Raw genomic sequence first — 18392 nt, 5'->3', positions numbered from 1 at the left:
TTCTGGCCTCCTGACCCACAGCCATACATCTGCCAGCTGCTTGGTTTGGTTGCCTCCTAGGTACTTGGCTTGCACGGAGAGCATTTATTCTCTGTTACCTTCACAGAAGCCATACTTCGGGTGGCCTCTTCCTGGTTCTAAACTGGTAGAAGACCACCAGAAACTTGGTTTTTGCTCTCTGCATGGCTCTGTGCTTCTGTTCCATTTTTCATCCAATGAGAGGTACAGAAGAGTACATAAAATATATATGTAAAATTTTTAAAAGCATGATAACCATGTAAGTCACTGTAACCATGACTAGCTATGTCTTTTACACTTTGCTCTTGCTGTCATGTGCTTGGAGTAGTGGGGTTCCCAGGATGGGAACCAACAATACCATCTTGACAGAATGCACCTGTCCACTCTAACTGCAGGTGGTGCTCCAGAAACCTCTGTGAGTTTCAGTGCCAAACTCCCGAATCTTAGGATACCCTGATTTCTTCTGGTTGGCAGCTTTGTTAGCAGCCCCAACACTTATATTTAGCCCCAATATCTCCTGACTAGGTGTGGTTACCATTATTGCCTCTTAAATAATTAAACAATTATTAACTTAATATTTACAGCTTCTTCCCCTGACAATTAATTGTCAATTCAAATCTGTGAACTCTCTGTGTATGCATTCCACCTACAAGGGAACACAGGGTCATTATAAACATTGGGTATATTGCTCCTGTACTTAAGGACTAGAAGCTTTCAAAAAATGTGTGTGTGTGTGTGTGTGTGTGTGTGTGTGTGTGTTGTACAAGGAATGGGTAAATGTTTAATTATCTTCAAAATTAACATTGCCATTAATTGTTCAGTTAGGATTGCACACATTTTACATATTGCAGCAATTTGACGTTAGATTTCTTATTTCACAAGACTTTCTGATCGTCTACAGATGTCAGAAATCATAGCTAATTATAAATTATATTAATTACTTTTGTCTTAAAAATTTTCAAGTGCACAAAAATTTTTTAATGTTTTCAGCAAAAAGAAAAATTGTTTTAATAAGTCTACATATAACTTAATGTTTGATGTGGTGTGGCTCTGGACCTCCAGAAGTAAGAGATTTTAAAAAGGGCCTTAGGGAGATGGAAGGAGCTGAAATGAGGCACAAAGAAAGGAAATGGCAAGAGGGAGTGAGTCCTAGGGGCAAAGAAGATGCCTGCTCAGTGGCTGCTGTGTGCCAGCGCTGTTCCAAGAGCTGATGATCCTAAAGTAAAAATCACGACTCTCTAAGGAGGGCACAGTCTGGTAAGTTCAATGAAACGAAGTGTTAAGTGTTAAGGAGGTGTGCGCACTGGCGGGTCAAAAAGGTGTGGCGAGTACTCCCATTTAGATGCCAACTGGGAGGGCTTCTCTGAGGAGGTGACACTTGATCGGAGCAGAGGCAGAGGGAAGAAAAGCAGTGTGGGGTAAGATGAACAAACACTGAGACAACGCAAAGAGAGAAAGGGAAAAGAGGAGGAAAGGCTCGATGCGATCGACGCTCCGGCATCCGGCGTCGACTGCTAAGGTCTGCGCGCGGTCACCGCCCCCTCCCTTCTATCTAGTCCCCTCCCCTCGCCGTGCCTCCCCCGCCCGCCCAGCCTGCGAGGGCTCTGAGGCTGCCGGCTCTCGGCGGACGCCATGTACCGGCTCCTGTCAGCCTTGACGGCCCGGGCCGCGACCCCCGGGGGTTGGGCCTGGGGCTGCGGAAGGCGCGGAACCCACCAGCGCGCCGGGCTGCCGCTGCTTGGCCCTGGCTGGGTCGGGGGCCTCGGGCTGGGGCTGGGGCTGGCACTCGGGGTGAAGCTGGCGGGCGGGCTGAGGGGCGCGGCCCCCGTGCAGTCCCCGGCGGCCCCCGACCCCGAGGGATCGCCCCAGGCCGAACCGCTGCCGCCACAGGAGCAGCCCCTCGCTCCGTGGTCTGCACAGACCCCGATGCCGCCCCCATCCCGGCGCTTCGCCAGAGCCATCGACAGCAGCCGCGACCTGCTGCACCGGATCAAGGTGCGGAGACGCGGGCGTAGGCGGCCGGGAAACCGGCGCCCCACCGCCCGCGACCCCTCGGAATGGGGCCCCTTGGTGATCATCTCCCGAGCCCGAGCGGACCCCATCTCAGGCGGTGGGATGCCCGCGGCCGGCTTCCGAGAAGGACTTCCCGTTCCCTGGCTCTCCGGCCATGGTCAGAAGCTCTTGCGGGTTGCCCAAGTCGGGGCGGAGGTCACACCGCCCGCCCGGGACACCTCCCCTTCGCCCTCGGTGCAGACCAGGCACGCCCCTCACCGTTAGAGCCGGGGCTGGCGGAGCCGAGGTGGGCGGGGCCCGGGCCGAGGGGCAGGGCCCTGGCGGAGGGGCGGGACCTCGAGAAGGCCCCGGAGCCTCGCGGGGTGCGCTGTGCGAGGCGTTTCGGCTTGTGTTTGAACTGTGTCCTTTCCCCTTCGCTTTTAGGATGAGGTGGGCGCCCCCGGTATAGTGGTTGGAGTCTCTGTAGATGGAAAAGAAGTCTGGTCAGAAGGTGGGCTCAGAAAACTGTTACTTAGTGGCTTGTTTTGTGCCAGCTGATGAATGAAATTTTGATTTCATGAAATGAAGTGAAATTTACTGCTAGGAGTAGATCTCATGAAATGTTCAGTTTTCATAAAGCCGTACTTATTGTAGACAAAACATGTCTAACAGTAAAGAATCGGGCTTTCTGTAAACAGCAAGATTTAAATGTGACTCTTGAAGTCTTAAAGATGGCTTGTTTCTAAGGCTGGATTTATTGTTCTCAAACTTGTATATAGAGCAATCCGATACCTGCATATTTGTAGATAACTCTTACTTCTGGATAAAACGTCAGAAGTTTGTTTTCTTTTTTATTAACAGTTTCATTAACAGGTTATTGAGTCCCCTATTCTGTAAAATCCACTGTACCAAGAACTAGGGCCATTCGTGATTCCTTGTCTAAAGGAGTTTACGATCTCCTTTATTACTTTTTTTTTAGCCGGGCAGAGGTGTTAGCTATTTTTTCCGAACCAAAAGCTAGAAGCTTTGGGAAAGAGATTTCTAATCATTTTATGATAATTTTATCAAAGCGTATTTTATAATTTGATTTACTTATCCATTGCACATAAATTGGTCCAACTGGTCATCCCAGGTTTTTAGGAACCCTACTTTTAGGAAATGTTTCAGACATCGTGTAAAGGAATTAGTACTTTTAGAAGTTTTAAGAGCAATAATGTTTTGAATTTAAAGAAAAATGATTCTTCCCCCAAGTATAGCCTGGTCAGCATACCCAATTTATGGGAAATGCTGTAATCAAAAATTACATAAATGTCAGCTTTACGGGTGAGGGCTTTTTTTCCCCTGCAAATATTTTTCAGCGTAATCTATATTTATAGTTTAAAAACAATTATTATATATCTTTTCATTCTTTTTAGATCTCTAAAATCGCTTAGATTTTCACACTTTCAGCCTCCCGAAGATGAAAACAGACTTTTAAAAAAAGTCTCCAGGAGCTTTGAATTACTAGTACTTTTTTTTCTGGTTTGCAGCTGAGGTAAACTGATGGTTACCAAGATTGGGTTTGCAGGACACCTTTTCACATTAACTTTTATTGGGTGGTTATTTTAAGGAATCTAGTGGAAACTCAAGAATCAAAGTAAATATAACCTGAAGAACAATGATGTTTTCTTTAAAGAACATAGAATAACTTATGTAAAATGTGGGATGACTAAATTGTCTAGATAAACTAAGAAAAATTAATATCTGAACCAGATGGAAAATTACTATTGTGCACAGAGTGCAATTTCAGTTTAGTTATAAGATTAAGTTGTTAGGCTTACTGTTGCCAGCATTACTAAGACTCTCACCCACTCTTAATTAGCTTATAAAAGTGGAATATCTTTTCCTTTAGATAAATACATGGGTTGTTCTAAGATAGTATTATTTCAGTTTTTGAGGACTCCTTTGACCATGAAGTCTGTTATTAGTGAATTTTTGCTTTTCTTTTTCTAAAGGCTTAGGTTATGCTGATGTTGAGAACCGTGTACCATGCAAGCCAGAGACCGTTATGAGAATTGCCAGTATCAGCAAAAGCCTCACCATGGTTGCTCTTGCCAAACTGTGGGAAGCTGGGAAACTGGATCTTGATATGCCAGTACAACATTATGTTCCTGAATTCCCAGAAAAAGAATATGAAGGTGAAAAGGTAATGAAACTCACAGTTCATTTTACTAACCGCATGTTAAATTGTTTAAAAGGTTTCATAAGATTCTTCGGTTTGTTTTTAACTATTGTTAATGGATTAAAGGGGTTTCTTAATTCAAGTGATAATCGATTGGGTATTTTTCTGAAACTTAAAGCTGAAGATGTGTATATGACATGTTTTTCAGTAGCAGTTTAAAATGGAAACTATTACTGAGGCATTATTCCAAGGCCACTAATTTCTTATTTTTTTAAAGATTTTATTAACTTATTTGAGAGAGAGAGAGAGCGAGCGAGAGAGAGAGAACACAAACAGGGAGGGATGGGGAGAGGGAGAAGCAGTCTCCCAGCTGAGCAGAGAGCCTGACGTGGGGCTCCATCCAGGGACTTGAGGATCGTGACCGAAGCCAAAGGCAGACGCTTAACCCACTGAGCCACCCAGGTGCCCCTGCTAACTTTTTATTATACAGTTTAATATTGTAATTGAATTTCCATGTTTTTATGGTTAGGTTTCTGTCACAACAAGATTACTGATTTCCCATTTAAGTGGAATTCGTCATTATGAAAAGGACATGAAAAAGGTGAAAGAAGAGAAAGCTTACAAAGCCTTGAAGATGACGAAAGGGACAGTGGAATCTGACCAAGAAAAAGAGTTCAAAGAAAAAGGAGGCAAATGCAATGAAAAGAATGACTTTGTTAAAGCTAAGATAGAGCAAGATACTGATGCCAAAGGCCGGAACTTAAAACCTGGCAAGAAAAAGAATGATTTTGAACAAGGTGAATTGTATTTGAAAGAAAAGTTTGAGAATTCAATTGAATCACTAAGATTATTTAAAAATGACCCTTTGTTCTTTAAACCTGGTGAGTGTTAATTCCTTCTCTTACAAAGTCATCATTACTGAAGTATTAATTTTCAGAACATCTGAAATGATCCCATCCTGAGGGCATTGGATGTGGTTGATGCTTGTAGCATGGGTTTTGTCGTCAGTCCAGGGTGTGCCTTCTTGTCTGTAATTCTTGACAAAGCCTAGCATCCAGGTAGCTAGTTGTTTAGATTTAGCCTCAAGTTCATTTAGTGGATTTCTGGATCAAACTATTTGTGGAAAATTATGGAGAAATGTAGTAATTGTTCTTCAAATAAAATCTGGACCAAAGAGGGCATGATAAAATATTGCTAATATGTCAGTATTTAGTTAGTGATCAATTTAGTACTTAAATTTCTCAACTTATTTTTTGCCTTCATTCCTTAAACAAATTGGTTTTCGTCAACTAATTTTATTTCCCGAAAAACTGATCTATAAAAATAATTTTTTAAATGTATTTTTTGATACGATGCCTACCAAAACCACTTAATGTCTTTCAATTTACCATAGGTCTATGTACTTGTATTCCTTTTTTTTTTTTTTTTTTTAAGATTTTGTGTTTTGTTTTGTTTTGTTTGACAGAGACACAATGAGAGAGGGAACAAGCAGGGGGAGTGGGAGAGGGAGAACAGGCTTCCCCGCAGAGCAGGGAGCCCGATGTGGGGCTCGATCCCAGGACCCTGGGATCATGATCTGAGCCGAAGGCAGACACTTAATGACTGAGCCACCCAGAGGCCCCTCCATTTTCATTTTAAAAGTTATTTTTTTACCATGAATAGATATAGATATAATTAAAAAGGGCAAAGAAATATATTTATGGATTTTGTCTTAAAATATAAGGTTCCAGTTATTAGTACAGATCATACACTCTATGTTTCCAGAATCCCAAATGATACAAAGGTTTTTATTTGAAACAGTAGCTGTATTTGAATATGTATTTGTATTTTAATATTTATTTGAAATTGTTTTTATACTTACATATACTTTATTAAAATAGGAATGTGCACAACTAATTTATGCCTTGAACAATGAGTATAAGATATATTAAGAACAAAATCAACTCAAGAAATCAAATTTGCTTTTCTTTCCCTTCCTGTTTTAGTACCTTTTTGAAGGATTTTAATTTAGTTTTGAGATAGGATTGATTTGCTTATTTCATTATCATGGAAAGAAGTAGAGTCATATTCTGATCATCATTAAATCATGGAATAAGCAGGGTCATTACAAAGTTGACTAAATTTGTTACTATATCATCCGTGATCTATTTCTGAATGCTGAAGTAGAAAGATAAAGGTATGTCAATTTTCAGTGGGAAATATTTTACATGTTTTTAAATAATAATGAACCATTTTCTTTTCTTCCCCCCTTTGCAATGATGTCTCAAGGTAGTCAGTTTTTGTATTCAACTTTTGGCTATACCCTACTGGCAGCCATAGTAGAAAGAGCTTCAGGATATAAATATTTGGACTATATGCAGAAAATATTCCATGACTTGGATATGCTGACAACTGTGCAGGAGGAAAATGAGCCAGTGATTTACAATAGAGCAAGGTAAATGATACCTTTGGTGTGTCTCACTATATCACATTTTAACACTGTGCTGTTCATTAAAAGTCAGACTTTCATTGTCTCCATTCCAAAAATCACACTTGCCACATTTTGAGAGCTTTTCTACATGTCTGTTTTTCCATCTATAAAGTAAGGGAAATTGAATGTATTTGCTGCAGAGTATTCCAGGATCCTTGGATGAGAGACAGCAATAATAATTTAAACTCCTGCATAATTAAACCAAAATTGCTCCTATCATGTGTATTTATCTATAATTTGCTCTCCCATCATCCGTTTTTTTATGTTGTAACTAATATTTTGTTTATATTACTATTTTTAACTTTTTAAAATTTTGAAATGATTTAACACTTAAAGATAAATTATAAACCTAAATACAAAGAATTCCCATATTCCCTTCAGCCAGATTCCCCCAAATGTTATCCTTTTACCACATTTGCTTTATCTGTTATTTTTTTCTCAACCATTTGGAAATAAGTTGCAGACAGACCTTTCACCCATAAATAATTAAATGTGTGGTTTTTTTTTAAAAAAGGACATTCAGGAAACTAATATCAGCACAGTACTTACATCAGTTCTATAGATCCTATTCAAATTTTGCCAGTTCTTCCACTAATGTCCTTTGTAGCAAAAGAAAAGGGAGAGAAAAAAAATTTCTGCTTCAGGATATAGTCCAGGATCATACATTACATTTTGTTGTCATGTCTCTCAGAAGTCACATGAAGTCGTTTTGTCCCATTATTGGTGGTGGTGATTTAATTGCTTTGTTGAGGTGGTACCTGCTGGGTTTTCTCCCTGTAAAAGTTTAAGTCGTTTCATTGAAATATACCAAATTAAATTTTATCATAATTTTTTCTAAATTATGATTCGTAGAAGGGGCATTGGGAGAGAATTTTGAGACTAATGACTACTACGAGTTTTATGGTTATGTTTTCCATTTTACTCATTATTATTTGGTTCACTAGAAAGGTAAGGTTTTTAACAAATCAACTGTTACTTTTACTTTGCATATTTTTCTTAGTACATGCTTTGCAGATGGCTTAATGGTACTTGAAATAGAGGAAATTGTGGGATTATTTTAGCTTTATCTTATCCCTATATTAGTTTTGTTCAGTCTTCTGTTATATTTAGTTAAATTACCATTTTAAAATTACGAGTATATTTAAAAGGATTAAATATGCATTGCAAATCAGCCTGAAGGAGGTTTTTTTGGACTTAAAAGAAATTAGGTTAGCAGCAAGCAATGAATTTTAATTTTAAAATGGCCTGTAATTCTCAACCACTTCAATTAGTGTTTATTATTTTGGGATCCAACATTACATTGTACTGGAAAGCATAAGAAAAACTGACAAATACTGGAGATTGCCAATTGAGTATAAAAAAAAATTCTTTAGTAAAGATGGTGTGGATGCATGATTTTATTTTGATTTAAATCTAGGTGTTTGATAATGAATGCCTACACTTATATGTAAGGGAGAGAAGAACATTAGGTATCATCACTGAGCTGTTTTCTAAACTGAAAATTAAGAGTCTTTGCATGTACAGAACTGCAAAGCAGTTTGCTGTTTTCTTAATGAGTAAAATCATCAAAATAAGGCATATGATGGTGAGTTAATTTCATTTTATTGCCCATTCTTTGAAGAAAAAAAAAAAGACAGTGGGTTTCCTTTTCTTCTGTTAAAGGTTCCTATCAGCTCTGAGTTTGTTAGATTTGGAAGTATGGAATGGTGCTAAAGGGGTAGTTGATTCATTTTAGTTATATTAAATGGGCTGCTGAAAAGGGCACAAAAAAAGAAAGAATGTTACCTGTGAAAATGGTCTGTCCACTCCCTTCATCTTTATTTTACTTGATGCAGTATCTATTTGGGACTCTAAAAGTCTACTTTGATTCTTTTTTTGTTAATAATTATTTTAAAAGAGCTTAAAGGCACCAGCTTTTTAAGGGAGTTCAGGGAGTAAAAGGAAACTTCAAAGACAAGTATTTAAAAAAAAAACTTGAAGTAAAACTTAGTAAATGCATATGTTTCTATTTGTTTATGTTTGTCATTTTGCAGGAAATAAAATTTCCAGCAAAAGTTTGCAGCTTTGTTAGTGTTTACTCACTCCTTCATAATAATTACAAATTAAATATATTTATATTATCCTAACCTAGGCTTTTTAGAGTTATTGTAACCCAAGAGTAAATACTTAGCATCTTTTTGCTCCTCTGTGTGTGTGTGTGTGTGTGTGTGTTCAAAACAATCAGTCCTAGTGTCTGTCACCTTTTTAAGATATTTCCCTATAATCCTACCCCAAAATACTACTTATATTTCTTTGGCCAGAATTTTAGCAACAGGCCACACTTAGCTGTAAGAGATGCAGAGAAATTAGTTTTTAGCAGGGTACATTGTCCTGAATAAAACTGGAACTTTCTTAAATGGAAGACTAGGAATATTGACTTAGTATACACAAATAGATATATTGATTCTATATAACAAGTATGTTCTGTATAGGCAAGTAAACTAAAATAACCCTTGAAGCAAATGCCCATGGGGGAGTGGACTGATTGTTCTTGACACTGAAAGACATTCTGTTGATAGGGGAATCCCTAATCAATGCATTAGCTTATTTTTAGACTCTGTTCATATTCCATGAGTTTGGCACAATACTTGCAACAAAAATCTCTTTTATAATTGGATGGGACCAAAAGCAAATACAATGGATATTTTCTGAAGTGTTTGCTGTATTTTGGCACTATAGATACGGTCTTTACTTTCTATTATTACCTTTATGATGATTATTATTTTTATTTGCAAAAGTATCTTCTAAAATTAAGCATTTTTTTAAAAGATTTTATATATTTGACAGAGAAAGAGTGCAAAAGCATGGGGAGTGGGAGAAGCAGGCTCCCACTGAATAGGGAGCCTGATGGGGGCTTGATCTCAGGAACATTGAATCATGACTCAAGCTGAACGCAGATGCTTAACCAACTGAGCCACCCAGGCATCCTAAGCACTGTTTTTCATGAAGCTCTTTTCTATGCCATTAACTGATAGACTCTATAGTAATAGGTTTCAAATGTTAATGCTAAATGTTAAATTGGGATTGGTTTTTATTATATGCATTTTAAATTCTGTGGGTTTTTAAACTTCTCATAACAACAAAACACAAACCAGTACGTAATTATTACTGAAGGCATTTAAGAAGCATTGCAGAAATAAAAGTATTCTGAATTTCTAAGTTTGTAGGTATAGATATCTGTAGTTATTCAGTGCTCTAGTGCAGAATCTAGAGATTCTTAAATAAATAAGAGGCTCTTTGTTATCTGGCAACATTCCATCAGTTATTCAGTTACAGAGATGTCTCAGTAACTTACTCAAGAACTCGTGTCTATATTGTGTTCTTTTTACTGCAGAAACTCCTTAACAATTTGAAATAGTAAACTTACCTTTTAGTTGAACAAAATTATTTCCATGAAAAGCCATTAATTGTCCTCTGTGAAAAGGAATCAAGAGATTAAAGCCTAGAATTTGTTTACTTAAAAGTATAGAGTTCTAGACCGAAGTCTAGAATTCTCCACATTTTTATACCTTAAGGGAAGAATGACTAAGAATCCTAATTTCCAGCCTTGACATAAGTGGTTTAGAATGCTTTACTGTTAAAGTTACACAAAGCTGATTATCAGTGAAAATATACAGGTAGTTCTCTCCTAGTTTGCAGGCTCAGAGTTCACAGTAAGAAATATATTTGTCAGCAAGAAAATGTATTTTTATTATGTGGTTTCTTTTAGATTCGGTTGGCTGGAATTAGAAGTATAATCAGAATGGAGCACCTGGGTGGCTCAGTGGGTTAAGCCGCTGCCTTCGGCTCAGGTCATGATCTCAGGGTCCTGGGATCGAGTCCTGCATCGGGCTCTCTGCTCAGCAGGGAGCCTGCTTCCCTCTCTCTCTCTCTCTGCCTGCCTCTCTGTCTACTCGTGATCTCTCCCTGTCAAGTAAATAAATAAAAAATCTTAAAAAAAAAAAAAAAAAAAGAATGGAGCACCTGGGTGGCTCAGTCAGTAAGCTCCCAACTCTTGATTTCAGTTCAGGTCATGATCTCAGGGTTGTGAGATTGAGCCCATCATAGGGCTGTGCATTGGGCATATAGCCTGCTGAAGATTTGCTCTCCCTCTCAAAAAAAAAAAAAAAAAGTATAATTAGAGTTCAGGAAGAAAGTAATGAGGACCTAAAATATGGGAGAGGTCATAGGAATGAAGGAAAGGGAAAAGGTAAGTCACAAAGCGAAGATTAAATAATAGGATTTAGTATCCTGATGGATGTGAGAGTTGAGGGCAAGAGAGAAAACCAAGGTTGTAATTTTTTTTTTAAGATTTTATTTACGTATTGCCAGAGGGAGAGAGAGAGAACATAAGCAGAGGGAGCAGCAGGCTGAGGGAGAAGCTTGCTTCCTGCTGAGCAAGAAGCCCAATGTGGGACCAGATCCCAGGACCTGGGATCATGACCCAAGCCAAAGGCAAACACTTAACCAACTGAGCCACCCAGGTGCCCCTCAACCAAGGCTTTAAATAATGGAGAGGAGAAGTAAGAGAAGAACATTTGGAAGAGATTAGTTTTAGACATGTTTGTTTTGAGGGGTGCCTGGATGGCTTAGTCAGTTGGGCCTCTGACTCTGTGTCAGCTCAGGTCTTGATCTTGGGGTCATGAGTCCAAGCCTCCCAGCATGGAGCCTACTTTAAGAAAAAAAAAAAAAAAGTTTATTTTGAGAAATGAGAAGAGCACACGAATTAAGCATTGGTTTTTGGGTGTTGTTTTTTTTTTAAGATTTTATTTATTTATTTGACAGAGATCACGAGTTGGCAGAGAGACAGGCAGAGGGAGAGGGAGGAAACAGGCTCCCCTCTGAGCAGGGAGCCTGTTGCAGGGCTCCAACCCAGGACCCTGAGATCATGACCTGAGCCGAAGGCAGAGGCTTTAACCCACTGAGCCACACAGGGGCCCCTTAGTCATTGGTTTTCAAGAGAGCATATTTAGATTCTCTGTGGTCTTCTTTTTTTTTTTTTTAATCTCAAAGCACATGCCTTTGGCCACCCTTGGTTCACCCAGTATTATGACTTGGACTTTTAGGGGACATGGAAGATTCTTGAAGGAAGAAAGGAGTAAGTTTTCAAATTATATATGCCCACAGACCTCCAAAGTTATGAATTTTGAGGGAAGGGTACATGTTGAGAGAGGAGGCCCACAGGTGATTCTGAAAAACAACTGTCCTGCCCTTCTCCAAAACCAGATTTGAGAATTACTAATGCTAGTAGAGAATCTGATTGGGAAGAAGGGTTGTGGTAATAATGCAGACCTAAAGTTTTCTCTGTAGAAGGGAAGACCTGGGCACATGGGGCTGCAGTGATTAGAGGGATGTAGGAAATCGTGGGTTTGAGATCTAGAAGAGAGAGCTCAGAGCTGCAGACTAGCCAAGATTGGGTATCAGGGAAGTGCTGGTTAACAGTGCTGCAGGAAGCAAATAGGATATCGACTATACAAGAGAATTAGAAGAGCCTTGAAAATCCAGAAGAAAGCTGTTTAGTGATGGTGGACCAGAAGCCAGATTTTAAGGAGTTGAAAAGGACTAGAGAGGGTGAGTGCCTGGAAACAGAAGGTCTGAGCTGTTCTGTGTAGTTTGGCAGTAAATGATGAGGGAGAAAGGACTGGCAGCTGGAAGCTAGAACAAGGATAAAAAGATAAAAGTTATTTTTCCTGGGACACCTGGGTGGCTCAGTTGGTTAAGCTGCTGTTTTCAGCTCAGGTCCTGATCCCAGGGTCCTGGGATTGAGTCCCGCATTGGGCTCCTTGCTCAGTGGGGAGCCTGCTTCTCTCTCCACCTCTACCTGCCACCCTGCCTGCTTGTGTTCTCTCTCTCTCCCTGACAAAGAAATAATTTTTTTAAAAAGTTGTTTTTCCCTTAGGATACAGAAAACAGAGCATTTTTTTAACTGAAGTGAAGGAGTCAAAGTCAAAGCTTCTAACATGGCACAGAAAGTCCTTTGTGACCTGTCCCCTCTCCACTCTTCCAGCATCACCTTCTACCACTTAACCCCACAAGCTCTCTGCTATAGCCAAATGGAACTGCTTTGCTCCCCAGCTTGGCCTTTGTAATCAGCCATTTGAACAAGGCTCACTCTCACTAGTGCTCAGGACTCCTCCCATCCATCTTGGTAGTCACTCTACAACCTGTTCCTTGAAATGTGGTCCAGGCTCCAACAGTATTGACATTACCTGGGAGCTTGTTAAAATTGCAGAATTTTGTGACCCCTTCCCAGACCAACTAAAGCAGAATCTTCATTTTAACAGGATCCCCAGGTGATTCATATAGTGCTTTGAGTTTAGAACTGTCTGACAAGGCTCATAGTGCCTTGAAAGCAGCTACAGTGTATGTTTTAACTAGTCTCTCCAGTGCCTTGCAAGTTGTCTCCATTAACTATTTGGCCAAAAAATGATGCTTTCATGTACTGAATATTTTTTTTGGCTTTTTAATTTTTTAAAAAGGTTTTATTTACTTAAGAGAGAGAGAGAGCACAAGCTGGGGGAGAGGCAAAGGGAGAGGGTGAAGGGACTCCCCACTGAGTGCAGAACCTGCCACCACTGGGCTTGATCCCAGGACCCTAAGATCATGACCTGAACTGAAGTCAGATGCTTGCACCAGGCACCCCTAAACATGTTTAATGAGCACTTAGTGGGTGGCAGGTACTGTTCTAGATAGGGGAATCATCAAGGAGCAATATTGGTAAGGCTCCTGCCCTTGTGACTCTTACATTCTATGGGAAGAGACAAACATGTAGACTAAGAACTTCAGATACTGATATGAAGAAAATGAAACAAAGCAATGTTATATAGAGTAATAGAGAATGTAGAGGATCTATTTAAAATACATTTTAGACATGACTGATAAGGAAATCTAAATTGCCTTGTTGCAAATACAGAAATAAGTCTGACATAAAAAGAAGCAAGGCAAGATGTTGTAAGTGATGAGAACACAGAAGTAACTAGGGGCTAAATTGCATTGGACAGTGACTCTCAGTGCCATTAGACACCCCCCCCTTATTTGAACAAGTATTTTATACCTCCTTTAGTTTCCTGAAATGATCTATATGGTTATATGTTCTATAACCTATACTCACTACTCCTTTTTTTTCTTTTTCTTTTTTAGAGATTTTATTTGACAAGGAACACAAGCGGGGGTGTGGGAGAGGGAGCAGTAGGCTTCCCACTGAGCAGGAAGCCTGATGTGGGGCTCAATCCCAGGACCCTGGGATAATGACCTGAGCCAAAGTCCAATGCTCAACGACTGAGCCACCCAGGCGCCCCCATATACTCACTACTCAACTAAAATAAAAAATAAGGGGCACCAAGGTGGCTCAGTCAGTTAAGCCTCTGCCTTCAGCTCAGGTCATGATCACAGGGTCCTGGAGTCGAGCCCTATTCCCTGCTTAGCAGGGAGTCTGCTTCTCCTTCTCCCTTTGCTTCCTGCTCATGCTCTGTCTCTGTATCTCACTTTCTCTGTAAAATAAATAAATAAAATCATTTTTTAAAATATGTAAAATAAATAAAAAATATAATTTATAATAAATTATAGATATTTTGATATGTAAGGTTTAGTCACAACATTAGAAGACATGATAAAGTCAGATACAACCTAAGACATAAAAGCGTCATAAATGTAACAACTGTAAATGCAGACCAATACGGGTGTGTCATACTGGTGCCTTTGGTGGCTACCTCTGGCTAAAGGTGTGAGCGAAATCCAGTGCAGTCTTTCTTCGGTTTTCACTACTTTGTGTTTATAAATAAAATGGAGAGGGTTCTATTCTCAGCTCATTATAAACAGATACTTTACTTAAATGATTACTGGTAGGATAATTGAAGGTCTTCCACCATAAGGGAGAATATACATTACTGTGTGGGACTTCTCCACACGTTGTAGGACATTTAGGACCCTTGAGCCCCCCGCCCACTAAATGTTAGTAAGAGCTCTCTAGTAATTGTGGCATCTAAAAAAAAGGCCTCCAAAAATTTCCCTTAAGGAGTTGGTACTGCTTCTGTTGAGGACTGTTGATTGTTTTTTAGGCCATCATAAGAAATTCGGATTTTGTAATTACACTGGTAATCATTGGAAGGTTTCAAACAGATGGAAGAAGGGTGAGACAAAATCTCAGGCTTCCGCATGGAGAATGGACTGCAAGGAGATAAAATAATCTATGAAGTATAACTGGCAAAATAATGTTATAGAAGCGAAAAGGCAGTCAGGGATGCAGGTAGTAGAATTAGTCATAAAAACAATAGGAAATTTTCTTAAGTGACTGGAGAGAAGGAAAAAGAATGCATGATAATGTAAATGCATTTTATTTTTTTTCTTTAAAGATTTTTCTTTATTTATTCGACAGAGATCACAAGTAGGCAGAGAGAGAGGAGGAAGCAGGCTCCCCGCTGTGCAGAGAGCCTGATGCGGGGCTAGATCCCAGAACCCTGAGATCATGACCTGAGCCGAAGGCAGAGGCCCAACCCACTGAGCCACCCAGGCGCCCCCATAAATGCATTTTAAGATAAAGATGGGGGTTTGAGGCCATCTAAGTTGTCTAAAGTACTCTGGAATCTTCACAGTAAAACAAAGGATATAGTCGTCTCCCGGGCTGAGGACTGGAAGAGATTGGGACTAGCTGTTGTGAGGAATAACCAGGAAAAGAATGAGATTTGGTAGCAGCAGTGAAGACCGCTACCAAGAGTGAGAATCGATACCAGTCAGCTTTGTGATGTGAATATCTGCAGCTTTTCTTCCCAGATAAAGAACCAAAGAAAGGGGTACCTAGATTTATTCAGGATTGGCAGATTGGTGTACTGTCAGGTTGGGTTGGAGGAGTGAAGAACTCAAAGGTACTAGTGAGACCACAGCTGAAACAGTTCAGGCTAGAACAGAAAGTTCAGTGAAATTAGGAACTAGAAGACCTAGGAAATTGGGAAGAGTCAAGGGGAATAGAGGGGGTCACAATGAGGGCACAGAGCAGGCTCAGTTGGAGAGTTGGCCGGATTGGATAACCCTAGTTCTAGGAAGAAATGTCTGAGTTTGAGACCTTACCCATAAAGTGGGTGAAAGTGATGGTGAGATTCAGTCTGACAGTCTTACGAACAGCCACGGTGGGATGAAGATGAAGATTCTTACGGATGGGACAGCACTCTGAAAACCTCAGGACATGTTTTTTTTTCTTCTTCTTCTCCTCTTCCTCCTCCACCTCCTCCTCCTCCTCCTCTTCTTCTTCTTTTTTAAGATTTTATTTATTTATTGGACAGAGAGAGAGATCACAAGGAGGCAGAGAGGCAGGCAGAGAGAGAGGAGGAAGCGGGCTCCCCACTGAGCAGAGAGCCCGATGAGGTGCTCGATCCCAGGACCCTGAGATCATGACCTGAGCCGAAGGCAGAGGCTTAACCCACTGAGCCACCCAGGCGCCCCTCAGGACACGTTTTATTAAGAATCTTGAAAGAAAGGATTCTCTTTAGCCACATTTCATTTTTGGTTTAATTATTTTGTGATCTCATTTCATTTACATGATACTAGAATAGACACCTTATGAAGTCAGGTAGTTTGTCTCTCTTGTTTAACACTATTCCAGCATTTCAAGCAGTGCTTCCCACACAGGAAGTGCTCTATCAGTAACTGTTGAATGCATGAGTAAGTAACAGCTGTCATTTATTAGGTAGCTACCAGAAGTAAGTAACGTGATTGATACATGTTTTCCCATCTCTGCAAAGAAGATATTTTTGTCACCGCTTCCCAAATTAGGATGCGGAAGCAGAGAGGCAGCAGACCACCTGGGTTCAAATCCAGGTCTGCCACTTACAAGCTATGTAGTCTGGGACAAGTTATTTCTACTCTCTGTGCCTCAGTTTTCTATCTGTGAAATAGGAATTATAGTGGTACCTACCTCTGAACCTTGTTACAAGAACCTTCTTGTAACAAGGTTCAGACTGATTAGTTCTGAACATTAGTTCATACTGATAGAGTTCTTAGAACAATGTCTGGCACGTAGTAAGAATTTTCAAGTGTTAATCAGATAAAACCAGCATATTTTACTAGCTAGTAAGGGTATGCTGGGTTTCAAACAGGTTTGCAAGCTCCAGCTTCTCTCACTACACCAAGAAAGTCCCACGTCACATCATGACACATAGTATTCCTATGGCATTTTTAAAGGAGGTATAGCTTCCTTACAAATATTAATCTTAAGTGTCTCGGTGTATACTCTTTTCGTTATAAAACTCACATGCAACATTTGACTCACTGAGTCCAAGGACTATAAATATCTACCAGACAGTAGTGTTTCTGCATATGCACCAGGCAAATGTATCATATGTAATATTAATTCATTTTTACAGGTATTAAAAGTTTGACACATTCAAGATGGGCAAGCCATGCCAGTAGGAAAAAAACAACAACAACCGCTTTCTATGCTTTAATTACTCAATTATCTGTGTTTTATTAGAATCTGAATCAGACTGAAAATGAATGCTTTCTCAGAATGTATGATCAGTACATTGAAACAACCTGTCTCATGTACATATCTTCCTATCCGTCCTCATATGTAAAGTCCGTAATAGACTATTAAGTTTTTAATGACCATTCTTATTTCATTTTAGATTTTATGTTTACAATAAAAAGAGACGTCTTGTCAACACACCATACGTGGATAACTCCTATAAATGGGCTGGTGGTGGATTTCTGTCTACAGTGGGTGACCTTCTGAAATTCGGGAATGCAATGCTGTATGGTTACCAAGTCGGGCTCTTTAAGAACTCCCATGAAAATCTTTTACCCGGATATCTCAAGCCAGAAACAATGGTTATGATTTGGACACCAGTCCCTAACACAGAGATGTCCTGGGATAAAGAGGGCAAATACGCAATGGCGTGGGGCGTTGTGGAAAAGAAGCAAACATATGGTTCTTGTAGAAAGCAGCGGCATTACGCCTCACACACCGGAGGTGCGGTGGGCGCCAGCAGTGTCCTGCTGGTCCTTCCCGAAGAACTGGATGCGGAACCTATAAATAATAAGGTTCCCCCAAGAGGAATAGTCGTTTCTATCATATGTAACATGCAGTCTGTTGGCCTCAATAGCACTGCTTTAAAGATTGCTCTGGAATTTGATAAAGACAGAGCTGACGTATCTTAACATCACAGGTGCAAAAGGAGCTGTTTTGTTCTTGTTCTTTCTGTTGTTCAAAACATTCAAATCCCAAAATACATGAGATTTTTAAAAATAGATTTGTAATAGAGTATAATTGAATGCAGAGAATTATGACTTCTAATTACTTAATTTTGTAATTGTCTTTTATTGTAGGATTAGTTCTTTATACTCAGGGAAGTAACTATATTATTTTTACTTTTCAAAAAAAGTGTTAATTCTTGAAATAAAATATTCTGATAAAAATAGATTTTTTGAATGTGTAATATTAAGAAAATCTCATTCAACAGGGAATTTTAAATATTACTATTTTAATATGACAGCAGAAACAAGTTAATGAGAAATGTATATTAGTTATCTATTGCAGCTTCAAAGAACAAAAAATTATCTCATGGTTTCCAAGGCTCAGTAGCTTGACTAGGTGAATCTGATACCATTCTCTAATGAGGTTGCAGACAAGATGTTGTGGTCATCTAAAGGCTTCTCTGAGGCTGGAGGACATGCTTCTAAAATGGCTTACTCACTTGACTGGAGGCAAGTATCAGTCCTCTGGCTTGTGAGTAGCAAGAGGTC

At 39.7% G+C, this 18392-nt stretch overlaps 1 protein-coding gene across 2 annotated transcripts; it reads left to right on the top strand.

The window, feature by feature from the left end:
- Positions 1 to 1605: 1605 nt before the first annotated feature.
- LACTB (lactamase beta) lies at positions 1606 to 18069 on the top strand. Of its 2 annotated transcripts, XM_032864776.1 has the most exons (6): positions 1609 to 2013; positions 2455 to 2521; positions 4005 to 4195; positions 4701 to 5052; positions 6440 to 6605; positions 17276 to 18069. In XM_032864776.1, exons 1-6 carry the CDS (start codon positions 1651 to 1653, stop codon positions 17805 to 17807), a joined length of 1671 nt encoding a protein of 556 aa, XP_032720667.1. In that variant the 5' UTR covers positions 1609 to 1650; the 3' UTR covers positions 17808 to 18069. The 2 variants fall into 2 exon arrangements, with proteins under 2 accessions (XP_032720668.1, XP_032720667.1); XM_032864777.1 differs by lacking the exon at positions 17276 to 18069 and having other exon boundaries at positions 1606 to 2013; positions 6444 to 6599.
- Positions 18070 to 18392: the final 323 nt, after the last annotated feature.

The sequence above is a fragment of the Lontra canadensis genome, unplaced genomic scaffold (genome assembly GCF_010015895.1).
Source record: "Lontra canadensis isolate GAN:19392208 unplaced genomic scaffold, GSC_riverotter_1.0 scaffold28, whole genome shotgun sequence".
Lineage (NCBI taxonomy): Eukaryota > Metazoa > Chordata > Mammalia > Carnivora > Mustelidae > Lontra > Lontra canadensis.
This window is presented reverse-complemented; position numbering and strand designations above follow the sequence as displayed.